At 41.4% G+C, this 21,130-nt stretch overlaps 2 protein-coding genes across 5 annotated transcripts in view; one reads left to right on the plus strand and one right to left on the minus strand.

Moving 5' to 3' along the window:
• Positions 1-2: 2 nt before the first annotated feature.
• Positions 3-2,840, plus strand: ROMO1 (reactive oxygen species modulator 1). 2 transcript variants are annotated; one of them, XM_074156832.1, is made up of 3 exons: positions 3-44; positions 584-714; positions 2,495-2,603. In XM_074156832.1, the coding sequence occupies exons 2-3, from the start codon at positions 584-586 to the stop codon at positions 2,601-2,603; spliced, it is 240 nt and encodes a 79-aa protein (XP_074012933.1). In that variant the 5' UTR covers positions 3-44. The 2 variants fall into 2 exon arrangements, with proteins under 2 accessions (XP_074012933.1, XP_074012932.1); XM_074156831.1 differs by having other exon boundaries at positions 12-60; positions 2,495-2,840.
• A 1,799-nt stretch (positions 2,841-4,639) lies between these two features.
• RBM39 (RNA binding motif protein 39) overlaps positions 4,640-21,130 on the minus strand; it is a 31,488-nt gene continuing 14,997 nt past the window's right edge. For all 3 annotated transcript variants that reach the window (XM_074157766.1, XM_074157767.1, XM_074157768.1), the window contains 11 exons: positions 20,244-20,361; positions 19,469-19,621; positions 18,776-18,913; positions 17,132-17,197; positions 16,023-16,227; positions 15,743-15,820; positions 9,987-10,019; positions 8,835-8,910; positions 8,566-8,671; positions 5,748-5,826; positions 4,640-5,644 (listed from right to left, as the gene is read on the minus strand). In XM_074157766.1, the coding sequence (XP_074013867.1) occupies positions 5,544-5,644; positions 5,748-5,826; positions 8,566-8,671; positions 8,835-8,910; positions 9,987-10,019; positions 15,743-15,820; positions 16,023-16,227; positions 17,132-17,197; positions 18,776-18,913; positions 19,469-19,621; positions 20,244-20,361 (1,153 nt within the window). In that variant the 3' untranslated portion in view covers positions 4,640-5,543. The remainder of the gene's footprint in view (positions 5,645-5,747; positions 5,827-8,565; positions 8,672-8,834; positions 8,911-9,986; positions 10,020-15,742; positions 15,821-16,022; positions 16,228-17,131; positions 17,198-18,775; positions 18,914-19,468; positions 19,622-20,243; positions 20,362-21,130) is intronic.

Genomic DNA, 21,130 nt, shown 5'->3' on the forward strand with positions numbered 1-21,130 from the left:
CCGGAAGCGGAGACCGGAGCGGGCAGCGGCGGAGGGCGCGGCGTGTCTGGGGGGAGCGAGGTACCGGGGGGGGGGCCGGCCCGCGGCGGATCCGGGGAGCGCGGCCGAAGCATCCGCGAGGGGAGCAGTGCTGAGGGCCCTGGCGCTGGGCGGTCTGCGGAGGCCGCCCCTCCCGGAGCAGTCTGCGGCCTCAGCCCCGCCTTGGCCTGCGGCCGCCTGAGGGCGGGTTCGCTGCCCCGCTCCTCCGCACGGAGGACGGGCCCGGCGGTGGAGGCTTTGCCGGGTGACGCCGAGCGCTGCTGGTCGCGCGCTGGAGAGCAGAGTGAAGTCCCTAAACTGCTCTTGGAGACACAGCGGTGCTCGCAGGGGCTTCTGAGGGCGAAACGGGGCCGTCCTCAAGGCACTGGCATTCCCTCCCTGTCTCTTCCTACTTGGGGGGCGAGGAAACAGGTCTGGAAGCCTCTGGTGCTACACTTAAGAGATGCGCTGAAGTGTGCAGGCCTGGTCTCTAGCCCAGGTTGGTTGTGGACGCATGTTAGACAAAGCAGTAAATCCATGTGGGTTTTTGTGCTGTCTTTTATAGATGCCTGTGACCGTGGGCCCGTATGGGCAATCGCAGCCCAGCTGCTTTGACAGAGTAAAGATGGGTTTCATGATGGGCTTTGCAGTGGGCATGGCTGCAGGAGCGCTCTTCGGCACGTTTTCCTGCCTCAGGTATGCCAAGGAAATGATTTCTATGGGCAGGTTGTGACAGAGCAATAGCCAGAGAGAAATGCTCCTGCTCCGGGATTGGGAAGGGAGGAGCGGGTCTGGTCCTGGCTCATCTTGTGGGTGAAACTTTGCCAGGAACTCCAAATTAGCCGCAGTTCCAGAGCCTGCTGCTAGCCCCAGCCTGAAATGGGAAAAGCTGGCAATGGTGGGCATCACCTCTGGGTTGCAGGTTCACAGACCTTTTCCTACCGCTCAAAGGGAGGTTGTGTTGGGAAGATAAGGCTGTGGAAGATCAGCTGCAGGAGGAGCTGGATGAATCATCAGTGCAGATACATGTACAGCTCCCTCCTTGCTCCAGAACTTCCTAAAGTGCTCTGCAGGATCTTGGGTGTCTGCATCGTAGTTGCTTTGGGTGTCCCATCCCCCTGCACAGAGGCAATTATTGTACTGACCCCAAGTCTTAATTGTGAGAGTGTAGGCAGAGCTGGAGCTGGCACCGGCACATCCCACTGTGAATCAGAGAGGGACAATATTCCACATTCCCTCAGCGTGCTGGCATGGAAACAAACTTTTAACGCTCGCCACTCCAGGTTAGCTCTTGCACTGCTTCCTGACTGGTTTTGGTACACATCATCCATGAAGAGGACTTACTGAAATAAGCTCTTCCATATTTCACAGAACTCATTCTGCTTGAGGTTTTTTAATCTGTGATTAAACACAGGCAATTATTTGGTAGTGAGCCAGATAATTATTTGGTAGTGAGGAGGAAAAGGCACAAAGTCTAATCTGATAGAGTTTAAAAAGTTTTCTGATCTCTCTCAGATCATAGAACCATAGAATGGTTTGGGTTGGAAGGGACCTTAAAGATCGTCTAGTTCCAACTGGGCAGGGACACCTCCCACCAGACCAGGTTGCTCAAAGCCCCATCCAACCTGGCCTTGAACCCCTCCAGGGATGGGGCAGATCCTGGAGAGTGAAGTGGTACAATGCCAGCAGAAAATACAGATTCAAGGTATTTAGAAGAAGCAGTGACAGTTATTCTGTCACGCTTGAATGACACAGCTCTGTTACTTCTGCTGTACCATTTTTGAGGGAAAATCTCCACGTTTTAAAAATCATGTGCATGAAATTCCTTAGACCCAACAGTCCCTGCAGTGCTTAAAAGCCAAATATTACATGAGCATCCTGAGAAGGAACAATTCTTTTTGCTTTGGTCTGACTTCAAGTAAATGGGAACTGGAGAACAGAAATACCTCTGGACAGTTCCAGGCCTTTCAAGTTTCTTTCATATTAAAAATATGGTGTCAGTGGTAAATAGGTAGTTTACAACATGGGTTTAAGTTGGTGGCATTAAAAATGCTGCAACTGCAGCCAGGTGGGATGGTAATACAACAGCTCAGTCTGGCAAGTCAAATACTTGGACAGCACAACTTTTTTTTTTCCCCCAAATTAAACATATTTGGGGCACTAGCGGGTAAAGCTGTTCCTGCGAGTGGTGTGGCAGGGGGTCACAGCGTCAGCTGGTACCACTGCAGGAGAACCGTTGGTCACTCAGCTGCTCCAAAGAGACCAGGTCCATTTTTGTTTGCAATAGCTCAGGCTCGGAGCTCGGCAGCCCCTCTCTTTGCAGAGGCAGGAGGTACCATTTTAAGTTTAGACGGAAGATGTGTTTGATTTGGGCACTCAGGCGACCAGTAGCTGGTTGTATCAGATGTTTTCTGCTGCATGTCTTACCCGTCAGGCACCAGCCCTTATATAATTCCAGTGTTTTTCTTTATCTCAGGATTGGCATGAGAGGACGAGAGCTGATGGGTGGAGTTGGCAAAACAATGATGCAAAGTGGTGGGACGTTTGGGACATTCATGGCTATTGGTATGGGAATCCGCTGCTAACCTGGAGCTTGGGTGTCATCCCGGAGCACTGGTCCAGCCATCCCTCCTCTGTACCATAATAAAATCTTTAGATAACCAGAAGTGAGAGCTCTTCATGAAATGGTGAAGCACCATCTTCCTTGCTCTGCTGATCGTAAACATGCTTTTTACCAAATTTCTACTTTCCTCCCATGACAATGAGAATTAATAATCCTTTGTATTATATTAAAGTTCTTATTTCCCAGGCGTAAGTACAGCACACACGTTTCTCCCTTTGGTACTTGGCCAGCTGGCCTTCCCGTTGCATTGATGTAGAGCCCCTCCATTGTGTTTGTGCATCCCTGGGTCTAGGAGGTCTCTGCGGCTCATTCAGGTCTAACGATCAAACTACCACACTCCTCTCCTCTTGCAAAATTAGGTGGGTTGAAGTTGGCCCCTTTTCTGAGTTCCAGGTGGTTTGGGGCAAATGCCCTCACAGAGAGCGAGGAACCCCAGAAGGATTTGGGCAAGTCCTTCTGCAGCTGAGGGCAGGCTACAGCTGCTTGGGCACCTTCTTCCAGGCCCCCTAGTAGCACGTGGGTGTGGGAAGCATCAGGAAACAGCACAGAGCAGTTACAGCCATGCTGCTACAGCTGGAAATCATTAAATTGCTGGAAAATGGAAAACCGCTCCTGTCACGTGACAGCTAACAGTGTTTTGCCACAAGTCACAAGGATGACTTCCACACTAGAGGTGGGAGATGTGACCTCTCTGTCAGGCCTTGAGCAATGACTTTCCCAAAGCTCTCCACTCAGAACAAGCTGCGCTGCAGCTGCTGCACTGTGCTCCACAGCCCTTCCGGGACAGGGCAGCGGAGTTGTGAGTGCGGCTGCCTCCAGCAATAGGAACGTGCAGTGGCTTTTTTCATTCCCTCAGCCAGGGAAGGTGCTTCCCCTGGAGGAGCTACCAGAAATGGAGTCTTTTCCTACAATCTGCCTTAATGGGTCTACAAGATGCTCAGCATTTCCCTGAGAGAAGAGGGATTCCTCCCTGCCCCTCACCAGCCACTGTGGCACTGCCTACAGCCAAACTGGGAAATGTTTCCTTTCATGCTGCAATCTCCCAGTGTTTGCCTTTTAAAACAAGGCTTCTCTTTACTTCTCCTTTATTTCTGCTTAAGGCTAGGACAGGGCAGCAGCAGCAGAGCCTGAACCAGAACAACCCTTACAAGTGCTGTTTCCCCAGCTTTTAATGAAGAAGCACAACACTGCTTTCTGCTGTCACCCAGCTCAGTGACCTGAGAAACTGCCAGTTACAACCAAGTTCAGCAACACAGCTACTCTGGAACAGCTCAACTTTTACTCCGGCTGGCACTAGTGGATTAATACTGGTAACTAAAAAAATATGGTCAAAAAAACCCTAGAAAGCAGCTTTGCTTGGTTCCTAAGACACCCCCCAGTAGTACATTCCGGCTCCTCCCATTCCCCTCTGCATTCCTAGGGATTGTTGGGCAGCCTCATGCCACGCTGCAGCCACAGCCACAGCTACACACACACTGAACCCAGCTGCTGCCACCACCTTCTGTCCCAGAGCACTGGCACCATCCCTGCCCAGCCCATTATCACCCACCGGGGTGGAATGCACTCTCCCCACCTTCAAACAACTTTTATTACGCAGTGGTTACAAAGGGGGGTGGGAGCGGGGGGCAGGGAGGGAAAGGGGGACAAGGAGGTCAATCTATATAGGCAGGCTTCCTTACAGAAACCAGACTTGGCTTTTAGCCAACATAAGGCACTGCCACATCCCCATTACTTGCACCCAGTTGTGAAAGATGAGGGGGGACACCATCTCTGGAATAAGCTGGTCTGAGAACGGGCAAGAGCCCTCCCCATCCAGGCAGGGAGAGCCCAGGTCTGCGCTGTACGGAGGGTTCCACGCAGCAAGAACCAGCTCCTGCAGTTTCTGCAGGAGTCACATTCCCACCATCTACTACTTCAAAGCCTCTATCGCTCACCCCCAGTCTTCAGCACACGCTGCTTCACTCGCATTAGGAAAGCGGAGAAATAAAGCTCCATGAAGGCCTTTTTAAGAGAATTTTATTTGAGTGGTTCTTACAAAGATTGTTGCAATATGAAAGTCTTTGTTTGATAGAAATATCAAGCTGTCTTGTCAAACACACTGAAGTAACCCAAAAATATATTTCAGAGCTCACAGAGCTTAAAAAGAGCAAAAGATTATATGCAACCAGAACAAAACACGTTTCTGTATTTCCTCCTGATTTTCAGACTTGGCTGAAATCCTTTACCTCTGCCCCGCTGCATACACAGAAACTTATCTGGAAATGCAGAGATCGTTTTGTTTGGAAACTTAGACACACCTCACACAGTATTTACAAAGAAACTTTTACAGATACATTAATCAAAAGTTACCATCAAGAAATAAAACCCTTCAATCTTTCTATTCTTACCAATTATTCATCAGAAAGCAAGCTGAGGGGCTGTCTATGGTCAGCTTTCAGTAGCCTTTTGAATTTTCCATTTATACAAAAACACTAAATATGTCCCTTCATAAAGTCTATCTCTGATATTAACCTCGAGCAGATCACCTACATTTAGTGAAATGTAAAATGTAATCGCTGCATTAAAAGAAAGGCTTGTGAAACATTAAAAATGTCATTATGTCCCATCTGCCTTTTACAGAGAACTTGTTTTCTATGAGCTACTTCTCAGTTCCTACAGATCACCTCAGTAAATGTACAAGAATTACAAGGCAGAACAAGAAGTCAACAGCTTTGTATACAGTGGAAATGCTAGTTAGGGAGAATGAACACACTGCATTTCTGCTTACTTCGTTTTATTTTTAAAGGTAGCAGGAAGTGTACACAAAATGACATTAAATCCTTTCCTTTAGTTTTATCTAAATAAAAGATAACTCAATCTTCCTCCAAAAAATAACTATGTACAAAACTGACTAAATCCATCTTCATCGTCGAACAGGAACCAGTAGCTGGGTTGCAGTCATAGAATCTGGGAAAAGGCTATGGTACGTTGGAAGAGGTACATATGCTGCTGTAATCATTTTACCTAAACAGAAGATTTAAAAAAAATTGAAGAAAAAAAAAAATCAGTACACGGTCATTTCAGTAATTAATGAATAAATGTAGGTCTCTACACGAAACCCACTCACCTGCAAACCACCGCCCGTGCAACGCATTTACAGCTGCAATGGCCGCAGCAATGGAAGGACATTTGACGTACACGTTGCCCTGTAATACACAAGCGTTACGGTCCATTAGAAGCCTGAGAAACATCCCACATTGTCTCAAGCCACTTCCTTGGTGCAGCTGTGACGGAGGCAGGGCCTCGCCATGTTCCTACTGAGACCGACCGTGAATGCAGAATGAGCGTGAGAAAACGTAGCAGTGGACAGTGTTTTACTGACCTGCACTGCAAAACTGTAACAGGGACCTTCACATTAAACTTTTCTAAGTAGGATTTTGCAAAACAGACCAAACCTGAGCTTGATCTGAAATCAACAAGTAATGGATTTCTTACTTGCTCCAGATAACCCTTCAAAAAGAGTATCTAATGGCTCCCTGTTACAAATGTCACAAGGAGTTCAGCTACAGCCCCTGCAGGCCGGCCACCAGCACCCACAGCTCACCCCTTTAACCACCAATGCTTAACTGGATACCCAAGTTAAGTCTGGTTTGCAAAGGGATGAAGCACCCCCCATTCCCGGGGCAGGAAGGACGTCCAGCACTTGAAGGCAACTGGTACCATGAAAATTCTCTAACTTGGAACTTCAGCATCTGCCCTAAGGACTAAGAGGAAAGGAAAAAAAACCCCTCACAGCAGGGCAAGAAGAGCCTAAGATGGTATCTAACAGGAATGACAGACCGATCTTTTAACTTTGCCAGATACACCTCAAGTTTTCTATCTGCAAATTAAGCACTAAACCAGCCTGATCCAGAGGACTGCAATATTCACACTCAGCAATTGCAAGACACACAGACACCCACAATAACATGGATGCATTTTTCTGGCTGCCTGCTTAAAAATAGAATACTCCCAGCAATTCTTGAACCAGCTCAGACTGTATACTCCCAGCAATTCTTGAACCAGCTGAAAGAGACTGTACAGGAATGGAATGTTTTAAGAGAATCCAGCCTTCCTTTTAGCAGCCTTTGCAAGCCTGTACTATCTCTTCCCACTGTGATCTGACCCATTCCTTCTCAGGGGGAAAACTTGAGCTCAGGGGCTGAAGTTTACTGCACTGAGCAATTAACACACAGTTGTGTTCTTGGCTGTCCCCTGCACAGGCACCCAAGCTGCTCAAGCATTAACATGAGATACAGCAACACAAAGCTTTAGTTTTCCTTGACACATCCCAGAGCAGACTGGTGCAATACACAAGACCACATGTTCAGTTGGGACTTTTCAGGCCCTCAGCCTGGGAAGTCAGGCTGGCTGGGCAAGAGATTACAAAGACGGGAGATGAAAACACTTAGAAGAACGTGACCAGAATCTAAGCCTAGAAAACAGAACAGCACAGTGGAAACTTACATTCAAATACAGTACTTTTAAATATCAGTGGGTGTTTAATATCTGGGTCATCACTGTGCTACTGTGATCAAATGTATTTCATGTAACAAACACCTGACTCATGATGTAGTAGCTGCAGTTTTTAATTTTAAATCTACTTGCTAATGTGAACCAGATTTGCAGCTCTATGTGCTTGGACCGGACATCAGGGATGTTGAGGGCTGTTGCCCCCTTTTTTGCAGTTTAAGGGTGGTGGGGTTTTGGGGTCTGTGTTGGTTTTTTTGGTGGTGGTTTTTATTCATCTGTTAAAGGACACTTTGTTTTCTCCAAGATATTAACAGAGTAATATATGGTGGGAAAGGTTTCTACCTTCCAGTAGCCCAACCCAGCAGTGACGCTGAAGATGATAAAACACTGTATGTTGGTTTATGTACCAGACTGCAGCTCATCTCTAATTTAACATCTCAGTAATCCACGTGAAAGGATTTTAGGTGACAAGAGTATTCTGTAGAAGCAACACAATGATAACAATGGTTTGTGAGTGCCAAGTGCATTACCAGGGCAGAACGATCCCATCTAAGCAATACTGACACGGACACTAGTGTGCATTCCAGCCTGGCACAATGGAATAAAACCCAACAGGACACTTCAGGGTCTGATTGTTAGAAATTAATCTATGAGACCGTTTGAAAACTGTACTTCAGTTTGGGCTGTGAATTCTATATTAAAGGAGTTCGAGAAGGCCAAATACCTTTACAGAACTTCCACAATTTATATTCCAACAGCCAAAATACAGGGGAAGAGATAACCAGCCTGGAGATTGTATAAACAAAGTGAACACAGAAGAAAAACTTATTAGCCTTTTTAATATTCAGGCCGAGAGTCCCTCAAACAGGCACTAACCGGTAATTAAGTCTGCATCGGTAGCCCTTTTTCTCCTCCCTGTTATAACTCCAGGTGCTCCTACCACCCACTGCAAGACTTCAACATCACTAGTGAACACAGCTGTTTCCAAGCATGGGGTTAGGCACACATTTCCCTGCCCATCTTCTGTCTGCTGGAGCAGCGTGTTCTTTATGCTAAAGCCTGTATTCTCTAGAAACGGAGGAAACTGAAAGTCGCTGGCTTTTGGGAAATGCACAGCTTATGGGAAAAGCCAAATGCCAGAATTAAAGAGGTCACTACTCTTCAGCCTGCATTTCTACAGTAACTTCAGCTGCCTAAACCTGTAAGAGCAGACTGCAGCACCGGAGAACTGCTTTCCAGTTATACACATTCCCGCATTCCACTTACACACACTGACTCAAAACAGGAATCACATACATTCTGAAAAAACTGCAAAGTAACTTCAAGAAATTTAGATTCAGTTTAGGAAAAAAAAAAAAATAGTGTTTGTCTATACACCACAAAGCAACAAAACTTCTAAAACCTGCTCAGTGTCTCTTTGGAACCAGGCATACCTGAGCTGAATTTTTGTCTACATAGATGTGGATAACTCCTCCGTGTTTGTTACATTCCTCAATCACATCATCTTTAATTTCGGTATCCCAGCCAGCTTCTTCTTCACTGTAGGGGGTGGAGGAAGAATAGGACAGAGATGGAATTGTTATCACTCAGACAAAATCCACCCCGAAACCCATCAAAAAACCTCAGCAACATACTGATTCCTTTCGCAGATGTTAAAGTCACCGACAAATGCCAAACAAACAGACAATGATGAATCACTTACGTTTGAGGATTAAACATGTTGGAAAGCTGGAAGCACTGTGTTGCAAGCGGTTGTACAGAAGCAGCTGCAGCCAGAACTGTTGTAATGGAAAAAAACAGTAACAAATCTAAGAACCTGCTATGCATTGCTCCAATTTAAATGAGTATTTTCTATCTATTCTTCAAGATCCCAATATTCAGCAGTAACAGCAACAGTTCTAACTAAACAGAAAATTGAAGACAGGAAAGCCAAACTCTTAACTAGACACTATCTATGACAGAAAATAGCTCAGATGAACTACAACTGAAGCTGAAAAGATAACCCTGAACATTGGTTTTGGCAGATTTTCAATTTAAACATTTAAATGCAGATGAGTGCATCTTCACATGTGTCTGAAAATCCTGAATGGTATGCCAGCAGCACCTCCACCTCAGGATGGAGTTGCACCACCCTGTCTTAAGTGACAGACAAGTTTGAGAATTCTCGAAATGTATTTTAAGCATGTTAAATTGTCCTTCAAGAAATATATGCCCACTTTTGTCCCTTGGAAATACATAACATAGGAAATATTTGACAAATTCTGGTTTAACTGTACAATAGATCTATGCTGTTTCCCAGTAACTATGAAATTATTACTTGTCATTTATTGTTGCTCATAAGCACAGTACATCTTATTAAAGATAAGCACTGTCCTAAAGGCCCTTTCCCTAGGCTGTAAGCTTCTGTTAATTTAGCTGAAATAATGGCCACCTTCTCTTACATATGCACACATGAAGGGACTGCACAGTCAGAGTAAATGATGACTAATCCAGGGTCAGTAATCCCAAGCTCCTGATTCGCAAATGACCCTCCTAGTCCCTACCTCTAAGGCAGGAAAAACCTCACCCAACCACACCTAAACCCACAAATGAAAACACAAACCCACACATTTTCTAGGACTACCACATGGCTGGGGAACATTACCAGCACTGAGGAAATGCTACAAAGGAAAGTTGAAACATTTAACGTACATTCTGTTATTTTCAGTTAATAATAATCAATACATAGTACGATTCCTACAGGCACTAAATATAACTTCTCAGGCTGCTCACACACTCTAAACCAGAAGCATTTCACTTGGGGACGTCTGCAACAAAACCTACTGGTGACAAGTTAAATCAAATGCCAGTTTACCTTCATTCTGCTGAGATAGTCTCGTTTGCAAGTCTAAAGAAAAATATACAGAAGTTAATTAGTATGCTTGCTAGCATTACTGTACCATTACCTGCCAGCCAGGTTGTTTAGCTTGTATTTTAGTGGTTAAGAGCTTGTTCTTAAAGAGTATCTCAACCCACTCTCACTGTTCCACTCTAGTGGTGAGTAGCTACACTAATTTCAGCTTCTCAGCTGGAATATTCTGTACTTGATAGAGATTCCACTACCACAAAGGAAAGCGTATTTCCAAGAGAAACAATACCTTAAAAGGAAAGAAATGACCGTGTCCTTTACATCAATGTATTGTTTGCACCTTGCCTTTGCTGTGCTTGAACTCTTTGTAAGACATATTTTGTTCCATGAGAAAATAATTACCACAATTCTTACAGGCATTAGAAGTTTGGCATCTTTACTAACAGAAAGCATTTAAGCACAGTTATCCAAGTGTAACATTCCAAAAGCAGTTATCAAATTTAATTTTAAGGAGAGTAAGGTGGTATTTTACCTGTTATCTTTTCATGAAAGTGTCATAATGACAAGCTACTTTAGTATTTTTCATATTCAAAACATTTTCAAGTGCTCAGAACATTTTAATTTGCCAAGAAAGCACTAATTAGTTTAACATACAACTTTCCCAATTTGAAGTAATGAGAACAGGCAAACACAGCCTTTCTAACCATTTCCATATATGACTCCAATGCTCAACATCTTTAGACCAACAAAAAACTTCAGAATACAAGAAATGTAAGCATAAGCCTCTTCATTTATGTTCCAATTTACTTCACACAAATGCAAGGAGTCAGAAGACTGAAGTTAACCATCACCTTAATTCACTCATTTAGAAAGCAGTGAAGTGATGGACCCCAAGCAATCTTCCAAGCTCACTTGCAAACAGGTATCAACATACTTTTTTCCCTTTCTAATAAAACCTCCTCCATAGCACTGGGGGACCAAGTATTAAGTAGTGAGAGCCCCAAAGAGAAGTATTCCCCAGGTGCCTTCCACGTGACTTCCACAGAAGAACACATACTGGGAACCACGCTGAAAAATAAGAGACCAAAGGAGCAAGCTCTGAAGGTTGAGCTGTAACAAGAACTGGCTACATGTAGCTTGTTTTCTATCTGCACCTGAACACAAATCCTCAACTCCATAGAGTGGGAAATACCCTAACAGGGAAGACTATCTTCATCTGTATTCTCTGCCAAAACTGCATGGGTTTGGCCAAATCTATAACTAACTGCCTAGTTAATTACTACCCCAACATTTTGTTAAAAATTGTGTTTAAAAAAAAAACCACACCCAAATATCCTAAATCACTCCAGATAAATGAGGACAGAGACTCCTCCCTCTGCAGTTCTGACACAACTGCATGTCACATAGAGCTGAACTCCCCCATGTCAGGCAGCCCGGGCTCTGCAGCCCAACATTCCAGATGTGCCAAATCCACACACATAACCCTTCAAACTCTATCTAGGGCCAAGAGTCAGTTCTCTTCCAAACAGACAGAGATCAGCTAACAGGATCTTGCGGCAACAAGTTTCACAGGTTAATTATCTACCACCTCTGAAACGTGACCCCTCCATCCATCAAGTCTTTCATCAACTCATTGAATTTTCTTTTTGCTTGTGATCGAAGAATAGTCCTCTCTTCTCATTTCTAAATTCACTCAGATGTTAGAAATTCATTGTCACACTTCACTGTCAAGTCTTATTCTTCCCTACACGCAGTTCTAAATAGCATGTGGAAACTAAAATACATCTGTAAAGTTAAGATCAAAGTAACCTTCTCAGTATATTCGGTATATATATCTGTAAGAGTAGCAAGTTTAGCATGAATAAGAAGTACATGCTTAGTACAGAGAAAGCAGGAATACAGAAACAGATATATAATCGGTGCTATATTAATATACAATTGTTATAATTAATATATAATATCAACACATTTTGTGCTTCAAAATAAAATGAAGTTGCATGTTTATTTTGAAACAGTTAGCTTTAAATAAACAGAAGCCTGCCAAGTATTCCCCATTTTTTTAACTAATTACTTGCAGCGGAACAGCAGATCAAATCGAGGTCCTGGATGGTAACACCTATTTGCCCCTCTATCACAGCACACTCTCTCAATCTTTTTCAGAAACAGAGTTTGTTCTCAAAAGTAAGGAAATGTTTTGTCACACAAAGCATTAGAACAATGTTCTGCAGGCTCATGAATGTTTTGATTTTCAGACAGAATTTACTAGAGAAGAGAAAGTACACAGCTAGAACTGCTTTGCTTCAATTGTTTTTCCTGCTGGAATTTTCTCCATAGGAATAACATCCAAGTTCTCAGGTTTCCCCATAAAACTAATTCTTTAGCTTCCCTATTTTAGTTTGATTCAACCCATCTTGAACATGACCAAACCAAAACTGTTCAGGAATGTGTAGGCAGCATCTCAGATGCTCCAGTATGCTAACAGTAGGAACACAACTACCCTTTCAAAAATGCATCACACTGACAGTTCATATTCCCTCACAGATAAGCTGGAGTATTTAGATATTTTTGCTCCTCCTTGGCCATCTTTCACTGCTAAGCTCCCAGGCTGTAGCACTAGAATTTGTTTCAACCCTGAACAGGTGAACAATTAACGCCCCAACAGTCCCTTGCTGACAGCACCTCTGTATTTACTCACCTCACTCCTACTCTTGTTGACCATTGTTATTCACGTAAGTATTAAACAAGATCAGCCCAACACCTGAAGTTTGGCTTCAACAACAGTCTCTAGTCTTCCCAGTTTTCACCTGAAAAAAAACCCCCCTTTCTTTCAGCCAGCTTCTTTACCTACTGTACTTCCTGTACTACCCACTTGATAACTCCCAAATGACACAAGTCAGAAGTTCAGAGAGAAGAGTTCTACTACTGCTCCTCTGTCCAGGAAAGTCAGTTTTATCAAAGACTGTTAAGTCTTCAAATGCCATTTCTCTGAAAGTATGCTATACTTTAATAATATTCTCCAGTTTACCCTTCAGTATGACTTCTGAAGGAGAGAAGCAAAGTCAGAGAAACAGGACTGGAAACCAGCCAGATTATGTTGTTCTTCCTTCAAGTGTAGGTAATTTAGAATTAGATGTTCCAACTATATATTGTATCACAGATTTAAAATATTTATTGACAATACCAGGTATCAGACCTCATATTTCATGTACCTGTTCCCTCACTAATTTGATGGGAATTTTCTTCCTACTCTGAACTGAGTACATTCAGCTCTTACTTTTAGCTTTGCGTTCACCTTGTGAATAATTTTCCTTTTTTTTTAATCCATATTCTTAGCTTACCTTCCTCAAATTCCAAACTTTATGACCAGTGTCCCCACTACAAACTGAGGCCACAAGATTATTTTGAAACATCTTGTGAGTATTTTTTCATTCAACCTCAGCCCCACTTCCTTTTTGTTCTCTTCAGGAACTGGTCAATCTTCATCTCTGCTTTCATGTCTTTTACAAGGTCTAACACAATCTGGCTGTTGGCAGGTAATTCTCGTTTTATCTATTTCCCAAACTGAAACTATTGTTTTATCATCAGTCCTTTTTTCTATTACTCATAGGCTCTGTGCTTATTCCTTATTTCTTTTGAGGTAGCTAATCACCCAGTTTGGTGTGGAGCCTGTTTTTAACAGGACTGTTCCTTCTTTCTGTGGAATACAGATCCAATAGAGCATTAGCAATTTGGACCTGAAGAAACTTTTTACACCCTGCCTGTTCAAACGCCCACGCTGCTTAGACGAGATGACTTTATTGCCTTGTTTCTTCAACCACAGCTTTTGAAATCAGAAGCCTTAGTTACAGACTTGTTTATCCTTCCATTTAAACTTGAGCAACTCACGATCCCAAGTCAATGGTCATTTCTATTCTCATCCATAACATCTTCATTACTTACCAAATTGAGTTTAAAATAGCATCCCCTCTTCGTGAGTCTGAGTGTTTGATGAAGAAATTTGTCGGATATCACATCCAGGAATATCTGGGCCCCACCATTATTACTAGCAATTCTTCTCCAATCTGTATCAGGGAAGTTAAAGTCTCCCATAATGACATAATTCCTGGTAGTAATTTTCTCTAGCAAGAGTAAAGAGACCTTTAATCCATAACCAAATCTCACTTTGGGGATAGCTCATGACTATGGTAGTAAAAAGCTTTATCTTTTTCCGAAGTTACTTAAGTAGCACGTCTGCATTATTCCTTTTGTACAATAGAAGTGGAGTAAACAATGCTACCTCTACCATTTTTATTTCTACAGTTACTAAACATGCACAATATTCAAAAACTGTTTTCAGCCTTAGTATTTCTTCCTCCACAGACGTGTTTTCTCATAGTGATTCCATGCTATCCTAACAGTTCAGATATGTGAGATATTTTTCACCATATTCCTGATTTGTGGAATTTTCATTTCTTTAGCTTATTTGTTTCAAACATGGGGGTGGGAAATGATTGGGGTTTTTAAAATATATTTCTCTTATTTCTCATTGACTACACGTGTTAACAAGCAAGACTGTCACACCACTTTATCACCTATAATAAAGTTGATCTAATTTTAGCATTGTTAACCTTTCCTTCTTTCTGGACTACGTAGATTTTCCACTGTGTCTTTTTCATCTTTTTCTTATCAGATTGAGAAAAAACACCTTATTCCACACCCCACATTTCTCTTTCACTAGCCAGTTCCTTTTCCTTCCAAGGGTGTATCTGTAGAAAGACCCTATTATATTCTTTTAGAAACTGTCTACAGTTTCATTTGTATGCTCTTCTCAGAACAGCACCTGAACTTCAGTAACATGACTCAGGTGTATCTGAAGTCTGAATCACTTCTGTTCCAAACTCTGCAGGGAGACAAACAGAACAATGCCATCTATTCTTTGCTGATTTCCTGACATTTTTCACACATTCCAACATCTAGTTATTTGCGATATTCAAGTCTTTTCTACTGCTAAGACAGCTTCATGCCCTTTGTTCTTGTATTAATAAAAAAATAACATGAAGAAACTCCACTCTGTAAATTCCCAATCTCCTGCAGGAGGTTGGTTACTCATTGCTCCAGTTCTGAAGCCCTCTTGAACAGTTTGTCGTTTAGGGCAGCTATGAACTAGCAGCAGCAACTCTATGCTCAGTCTCATTCCCTCTCACAGCAAAATAAAATCCCCGCAACACTTCCAACATACCCACTTGCAGAACACACAAACTATAGGCAATTCCAAGCAACACACAAATTCCCCGATGTACAGTGTCCTTCCTCACCAAGATATCACTGTATAAACCTGACATTACTGCAGTCTTAGTTGCCGTGTCCCCCATAAAGTCCTAAGAACCTTCTTGTCCCTGGTACGCTTCAGTTTTTTTCAGAAGGGTCAATCCCCTTCCAATTACGAGCCTGCCATTTTTAACAGTCAACGTTTACACTGCAGTAGAACATAGAAGTCCCATTAGTACAAGGAATAGTAAAGATAAGAGATGAAGGCTTGGGATGAATTAAATCAACTGTAACAGAATTGCCAAAAATAATGCAAAGTGAACCATGCCCATCGAAGCTGTCATATAGTGTCACTGTTTATTTGCTCATGGATTTGCGAAGTTCTACAGTTTGTAAAGTATGCTGTAATACCTCTGTTCTCATTTTAAAAGATCACAAAACGCAGTTAAGCACCTCTTCTCAAAATTATATAGCACGAAGTATTTTTGAAAAATAAATAGGTCATCATTTCTTACCTGCCACAGCTCCAAATGCCAAAGATCCGCTCATTTGCAGAGCCTGCTGTGCAGCTGGGGGAATCTGCAAACCAGTACCTACAATGGAACATGAACATACCTTGTAGCAAGCACTTCTCACTCAGTTAGGGATGCAGTAACACAAGTACCAGAAACCTTACTGTTCAAAAGCTTAAGAATATCATTCCATGCATTTAGTGTAATATTCTGTGGGGTATATTAATACAAATTCTGTCAACTTCTGTATTTTCACACTTTTCTTATTAATGATCACACATACCTTCTGCAAGTCTTGCCATCAATTGAAGGCGACCAGTTGTTCCCAAGTCAATTCCAGTCCGTTCCAGTTCATCACTGTCCAAAAATGAACTAGCACTGGAAGCATCAGTGCGCTCAGTTACATGTCCAACCTTCATTGGCCTACCAGCCAGCTCAAATCCATTGAGTTGTTCCAAGGCCTTTTTGGCACACTCAGAGTCTGAGAACTGTATATTGGAAAAATACAAATTCAGTAACACTGCCTCCAGGATTCAGCAACACTTCTACCATATGCAACATCCACAGTTACGTAAACCTAAGAAACATGACATCTAAGATAACAGTAGCTACAGACTGACTTACATGTGCTCTGCATTTTCCCTTTAATCTGAACACACACAAGTTTGGATATTTCTCATAGATAAGAACATACTTAAATACATTAGTGTTGAAACTAGAGCATCTAGATATTTCAATCAACAGAAGTCATGGCTTTAGTTCTCTTTCAACACTTTCCAAGAATGACAGTCACTTCCCTTGTAACCCTGTAACTGCCGTGCATTTACTAACAGATGTTCTGCTTTATGCTGTGTAACATCAAATTAAATATATAAATATTTTGACAGTGTTAAAACTATCAAGTATTAGCTATAAAGTTAGTTTGGTTTCATTTGTCTCCAAGCGCCACAGGTCCTAGCTGAAACTTTTTTTTCCCCCCATGACAAGTTGCCAGGTCAGTCAAGAAACCGAAGTTCACAGAATTATGTATCTGAGGGTGAAGAGGAAGGATGTTTTAAAGTGAAAGTTTTAGCCTCTAAAATTTTATTTCCCCTAAAAAGCTCAAATTTAATCATTTTCACAGCACTGTGAAAGTGCCAGTCTTTACTAATATCTTTGCCTGCAGAAGACAACATTGCTTTACCAGGTACTGACCACAAAGTATACTAAACATGTGCATTGTTCAACCACAATACCCACAGAGAACTGGCAGAAACAAAGAAAAAGGCCATTATTGCATATCCTGCAACATGATTATTTCTAGAATTAACCAAGATTGCTGAGTAAGTTATACTACTACATGGGAGGGTTACACTCAAATTGTCTAAGAAGCCTGGCCAAGTGTAGTCATACCGTAATAAATCCGTATCCTTTTGAGCGTCCAGTTTCACTATCCATCATCAGCTGAATGCTTTCAATCTAAAAATAAAAATAAAGCTATTTATTATCAAACATTTTGGAATAAACCACTAGATATGAAAACAAAACCTGAATACAGTCCTGCCAAATATAAATATATAACTATAAATGCAAACCCACTGATTTTTTTGGTTGTTTTTCAAGTCAGTTCCTCATTCCTTCCTCAAAATTAGTGTACAGGCAGCTACATACGTACTCTGATACTAAACCAGAAGTGAGTAAACATAATGGTGATGTGCAATTTATCCTTTGAATCCAGCCACATGCAGAGGCTTGGTCCTGATGCAACATTCTAGCAGACAACGAGCATGCAGACATCATCATATCTTAACACTATAGTTACAGCACATCATACAGAGAAACTCCATTTTATAGAGTAAGACCAGCAGTTTGCATTACTTTGACCCAGGGGCTTGAAAAAAATGGTATGCCAGTAGTTATTTAAAATACGTACGAGAACTCCTAGAAGTTTATAGTTACTGAATTTAAAAATAAATCATTGTCATTTAAATTAAGAAATTTAAATTAGAAAATTAAAGAAATTTAAATTAGTAAGTCATCTATGAGCTATAAAATAGTATCAGCAACACAGCAGTAACAGAAGAACTGAGTTTAAGACTGGAGTATATGGAATCAGGAGGAGGAAAAACTTTCACAGCTCTACATGTAAGCCTCCTAAACTACATTAATCCTCCTGCCAGACCTTGAGAGAACACAAAACCATAACAGTTATGTGAATTAAAATTTAATAAATTGCTGCAATTTTCCAGGCTTTTGCACAATTAAAGAGATACACACACTGAATCTGAACAAAACATCTGAAAAGCGCTATTACAGTATGTATGAGGCAGGTTAATGTCCAAAGATAGGAAAAAAAGTAATATACTAAATATGCTGCTTAATGGAAAAAAATTATACTATCTATGACACCTTAGACAGCACAGTAGGGCTAACATCTATTATGACTCCACCAGAAATCAGATTCTATCTGCTCACTTTCAAAACTCTCTACAAAAAAATATTACCATGCCACAAACTGGGGCGTAACAATCACAAGTGAAACGGGGCCTGTGTCAGAGCTGTATGGGACACACCGCTAGTTTATGGCAGTAACATGAGCTAAAATTCCCACAAAGAGATGAAACTACTACACTCACAGTGAACACAGCTTGGACCTGATTCTGTGCTTTGGGCTTTAACACATTCACAATCACACGGGGCGGGGGGGGGGGGGGGGGAGGGGAGATGGGATATACTTACAAGCTGCAGAAGCAGTATCTAAGGTAGGGATTTTGGAGTTGTTTTGTTTTGTTTTTTTATAATTTTAGGTACCCTTAGAAGACCCACCTGAGGTCAAAATCACTGGACTGTATCACAAAATCAAGGTTCTCATTTTTTCTCCAATTCTAACTAGGTATCTAAAGCCTTGTGGATGTAACAGACCCAGAAGAGCAAGAAAAAGAAAGATTGTTTTGCAGGTGTGAAGCTGAATTATTTCCATAAGCTGTGAGTGTTCTACAACTAACATAGGTTTTTCAGCTAAACTATCGTAACACAACACACTAAATTAAAACTTACCCTGCCAAACGGCTCAAAAATTCCTCGAAGCATATCTTCAGTTATGTTGAAGTGTAACGATCCCACGTAGAGCCTCATAGGACCAGCACTGCCCTTCTGCAGATTATTTGCCATTGCTGCTGCTCTGTTTTTCTCTGCCTAAGGAAAAAACAAACTCACTTTCTGTAAGAATTTAATAAAAAAACCCTAACATAAGTAGTATACATGTACCAGATTAAAATCAGTAGATTCACCAAAAAATACAAGCTGTTCAATGAATAGCATGCAGATTATAAAATTTTAACATAAATATCTATGAAATCCAGGACCGTGACCAAGTATAGAGAGACAGCTTCCAAAAGCCTTTAAAATAGAACAACTTCATGCAGAATTCTGGCTCGTATCTAGTACATTAACACGTTACTTTTTACATATACAGAAAGCATACATAATACATACTGTAATTCTGTAACATTCTTACAGTTTCATTATTACTACTTTCTTAATATCTGTATATTCAAAATGCATTTATATCGCTTTGGATTGCTTTAATTTGCCTGTCAACTATGGGAAACTAAGGTCCATTTCTAATTAGTTTATTGTTAAGGTTTTCCAAAAGTTCAATGGTAACCACATTTTCAAACACTAAATTTTCCAGCAAGATAGAAGAGGCACCACTCAACATGAATAAAAACAAGGTTTACAACTCCTTACCTGTGATGCCTGTACTATGATGGGTACACCCAAGACTCTCTGCCCAGTCAGTCCTATTGCCAGAGGCACTGAACTAACATCAACAAATTCTACATAAGCAATTCCCTTCGAACGCCTGGAATTTCTATCTGAAATCATTCGCACATCACGAACCTGAAAGGCAAGTATAGAAATGGTGTTAGAGACAAAGGAAAAAAACTAATGCAGTCCATTTCTCAGAACAGTATTAATAACCAGACAATTATTTGCCAAGCCAGTGCCTTTGCAATTATGCTGCAAATCTAGAGTAGCATAAAGCTACATTAACAAACATCCCAGAGGCAAGCCAGCATTAAAAGCTGCCCAAAGTCAAATGTAGTATGCTACAGGGACAGCAGCAAGAGAATATTTGCAGCACTGTGATGCTTTAAGCCAGAACCTTGCAGCTGATGGAACAAAGTTTTTCAAAATTGGAAGTTAAACTAATTTTTAAACTACACTATAACTGGTAGACCTATCTGCTAAAGACTAAAACTTCTGAAAAATGAAGTTGTTTGTATCAGAATTGTGTTGCCATGTTGTGCATCACATCACATGCTGAACAATGAACTCCTGATAAATTATGTTTTTATGTTCAGAGCCTTTAAGAATTAGTTGGTAGCCACTCGTCCCCCGCCCTTTCACCTGTATAGGAAGCTCCAGAAAGCCACTTCCTTACAATTCTGCAAAGTATCAATCCTGCACTAGGACAGCTTGAGGAAGTATTCAGAATCATTTTAATCTCCCTATTAATTACCTTCCCTACTGTAGAAAAAAATTCTTCCAGGTCTCTTGGTCGAATTCTTGCAGCCAGCTGCATGCAGAATACTGTTCGAGCATCCCTCTCTTCAGGGGTAAGATTATCAATAGGTTCTCTGGAAAGAGGAAAGTTCAGTTAAAAAATAACCTGAATTAAGATTAACTCATCACTGGACAATGCATGAAACCTCAATCAGTACTTCAAAGTCTGATTAGGAAAAAACACCTGCCATATTAAAAAGGCATGGTCAAGAACTGAAAATAATAATGCAATATTTACTTCTTTAACATGATTAAACACCCTGTTTCAACTGTAAGCATTAAATATGACTGGAAAATTGTATTTTAAATACAGAAGCCCCAACTAAAGAGAGGTGCCATTTTGATACTATCCAGAACAGGTAACAGGACCAGTAGGGAGTCTGCAGTCAAAAAGATGAGATGAAATGACAGGAAAACAAAGGAAAACGGGATTAATTAGCACAGACCAACTGTCTGAACTCTCATACAAGTAGCATGAACTTTTTTTTTGTGGCTCTGCAAACTAAAAATCTTACATCTACCCAGTCACTTTGGAGTCACTACAGCCACCGCATAAATACTGACATCTATACAAACAGAATTCCCAGTATGAACAGTGAATCCTTGAGTTGAGAGTTGAAACACTCTCATCCCTGACAACAGAAGCACTAGATTAATTTTATTTCAATACTGATCACTACTGGAATTAGATGCATCGCTTTTAAGGAGTGATGCATCTAATCTAAAATCTTTTTTCTTATCTAAAAAAGTCTGACTTGTACTTAAGTACAGAACAGAATTAGCATGTTGGATCCTGGGTTGAGTTTCCCAGTCATGTAAAATGTATTTAAATTTTATTATAAG

This window comes from Numenius arquata, chromosome 12, assembly GCF_964106895.1.
Source record: "Numenius arquata chromosome 12, bNumArq3.hap1.1, whole genome shotgun sequence".
NCBI lineage: Eukaryota > Metazoa > Chordata > Aves > Charadriiformes > Scolopacidae > Numenius > Numenius arquata.

Coding starts and splice junctions, on each gene's coding strand:
- ROMO1 (XM_074156832.1), top strand. CDS start 584: ATGCCTGTGACCGTGGGCCCGTATGGGCAATCGCAGCCCAGCTGCTTT. Junction 715..2,494: donor GGCACGTTTTCCTGCCTCAG/GTATGCCAAGGA, acceptor TCTTTATCTCAG/GATTGGCATGAGAGGACGAG.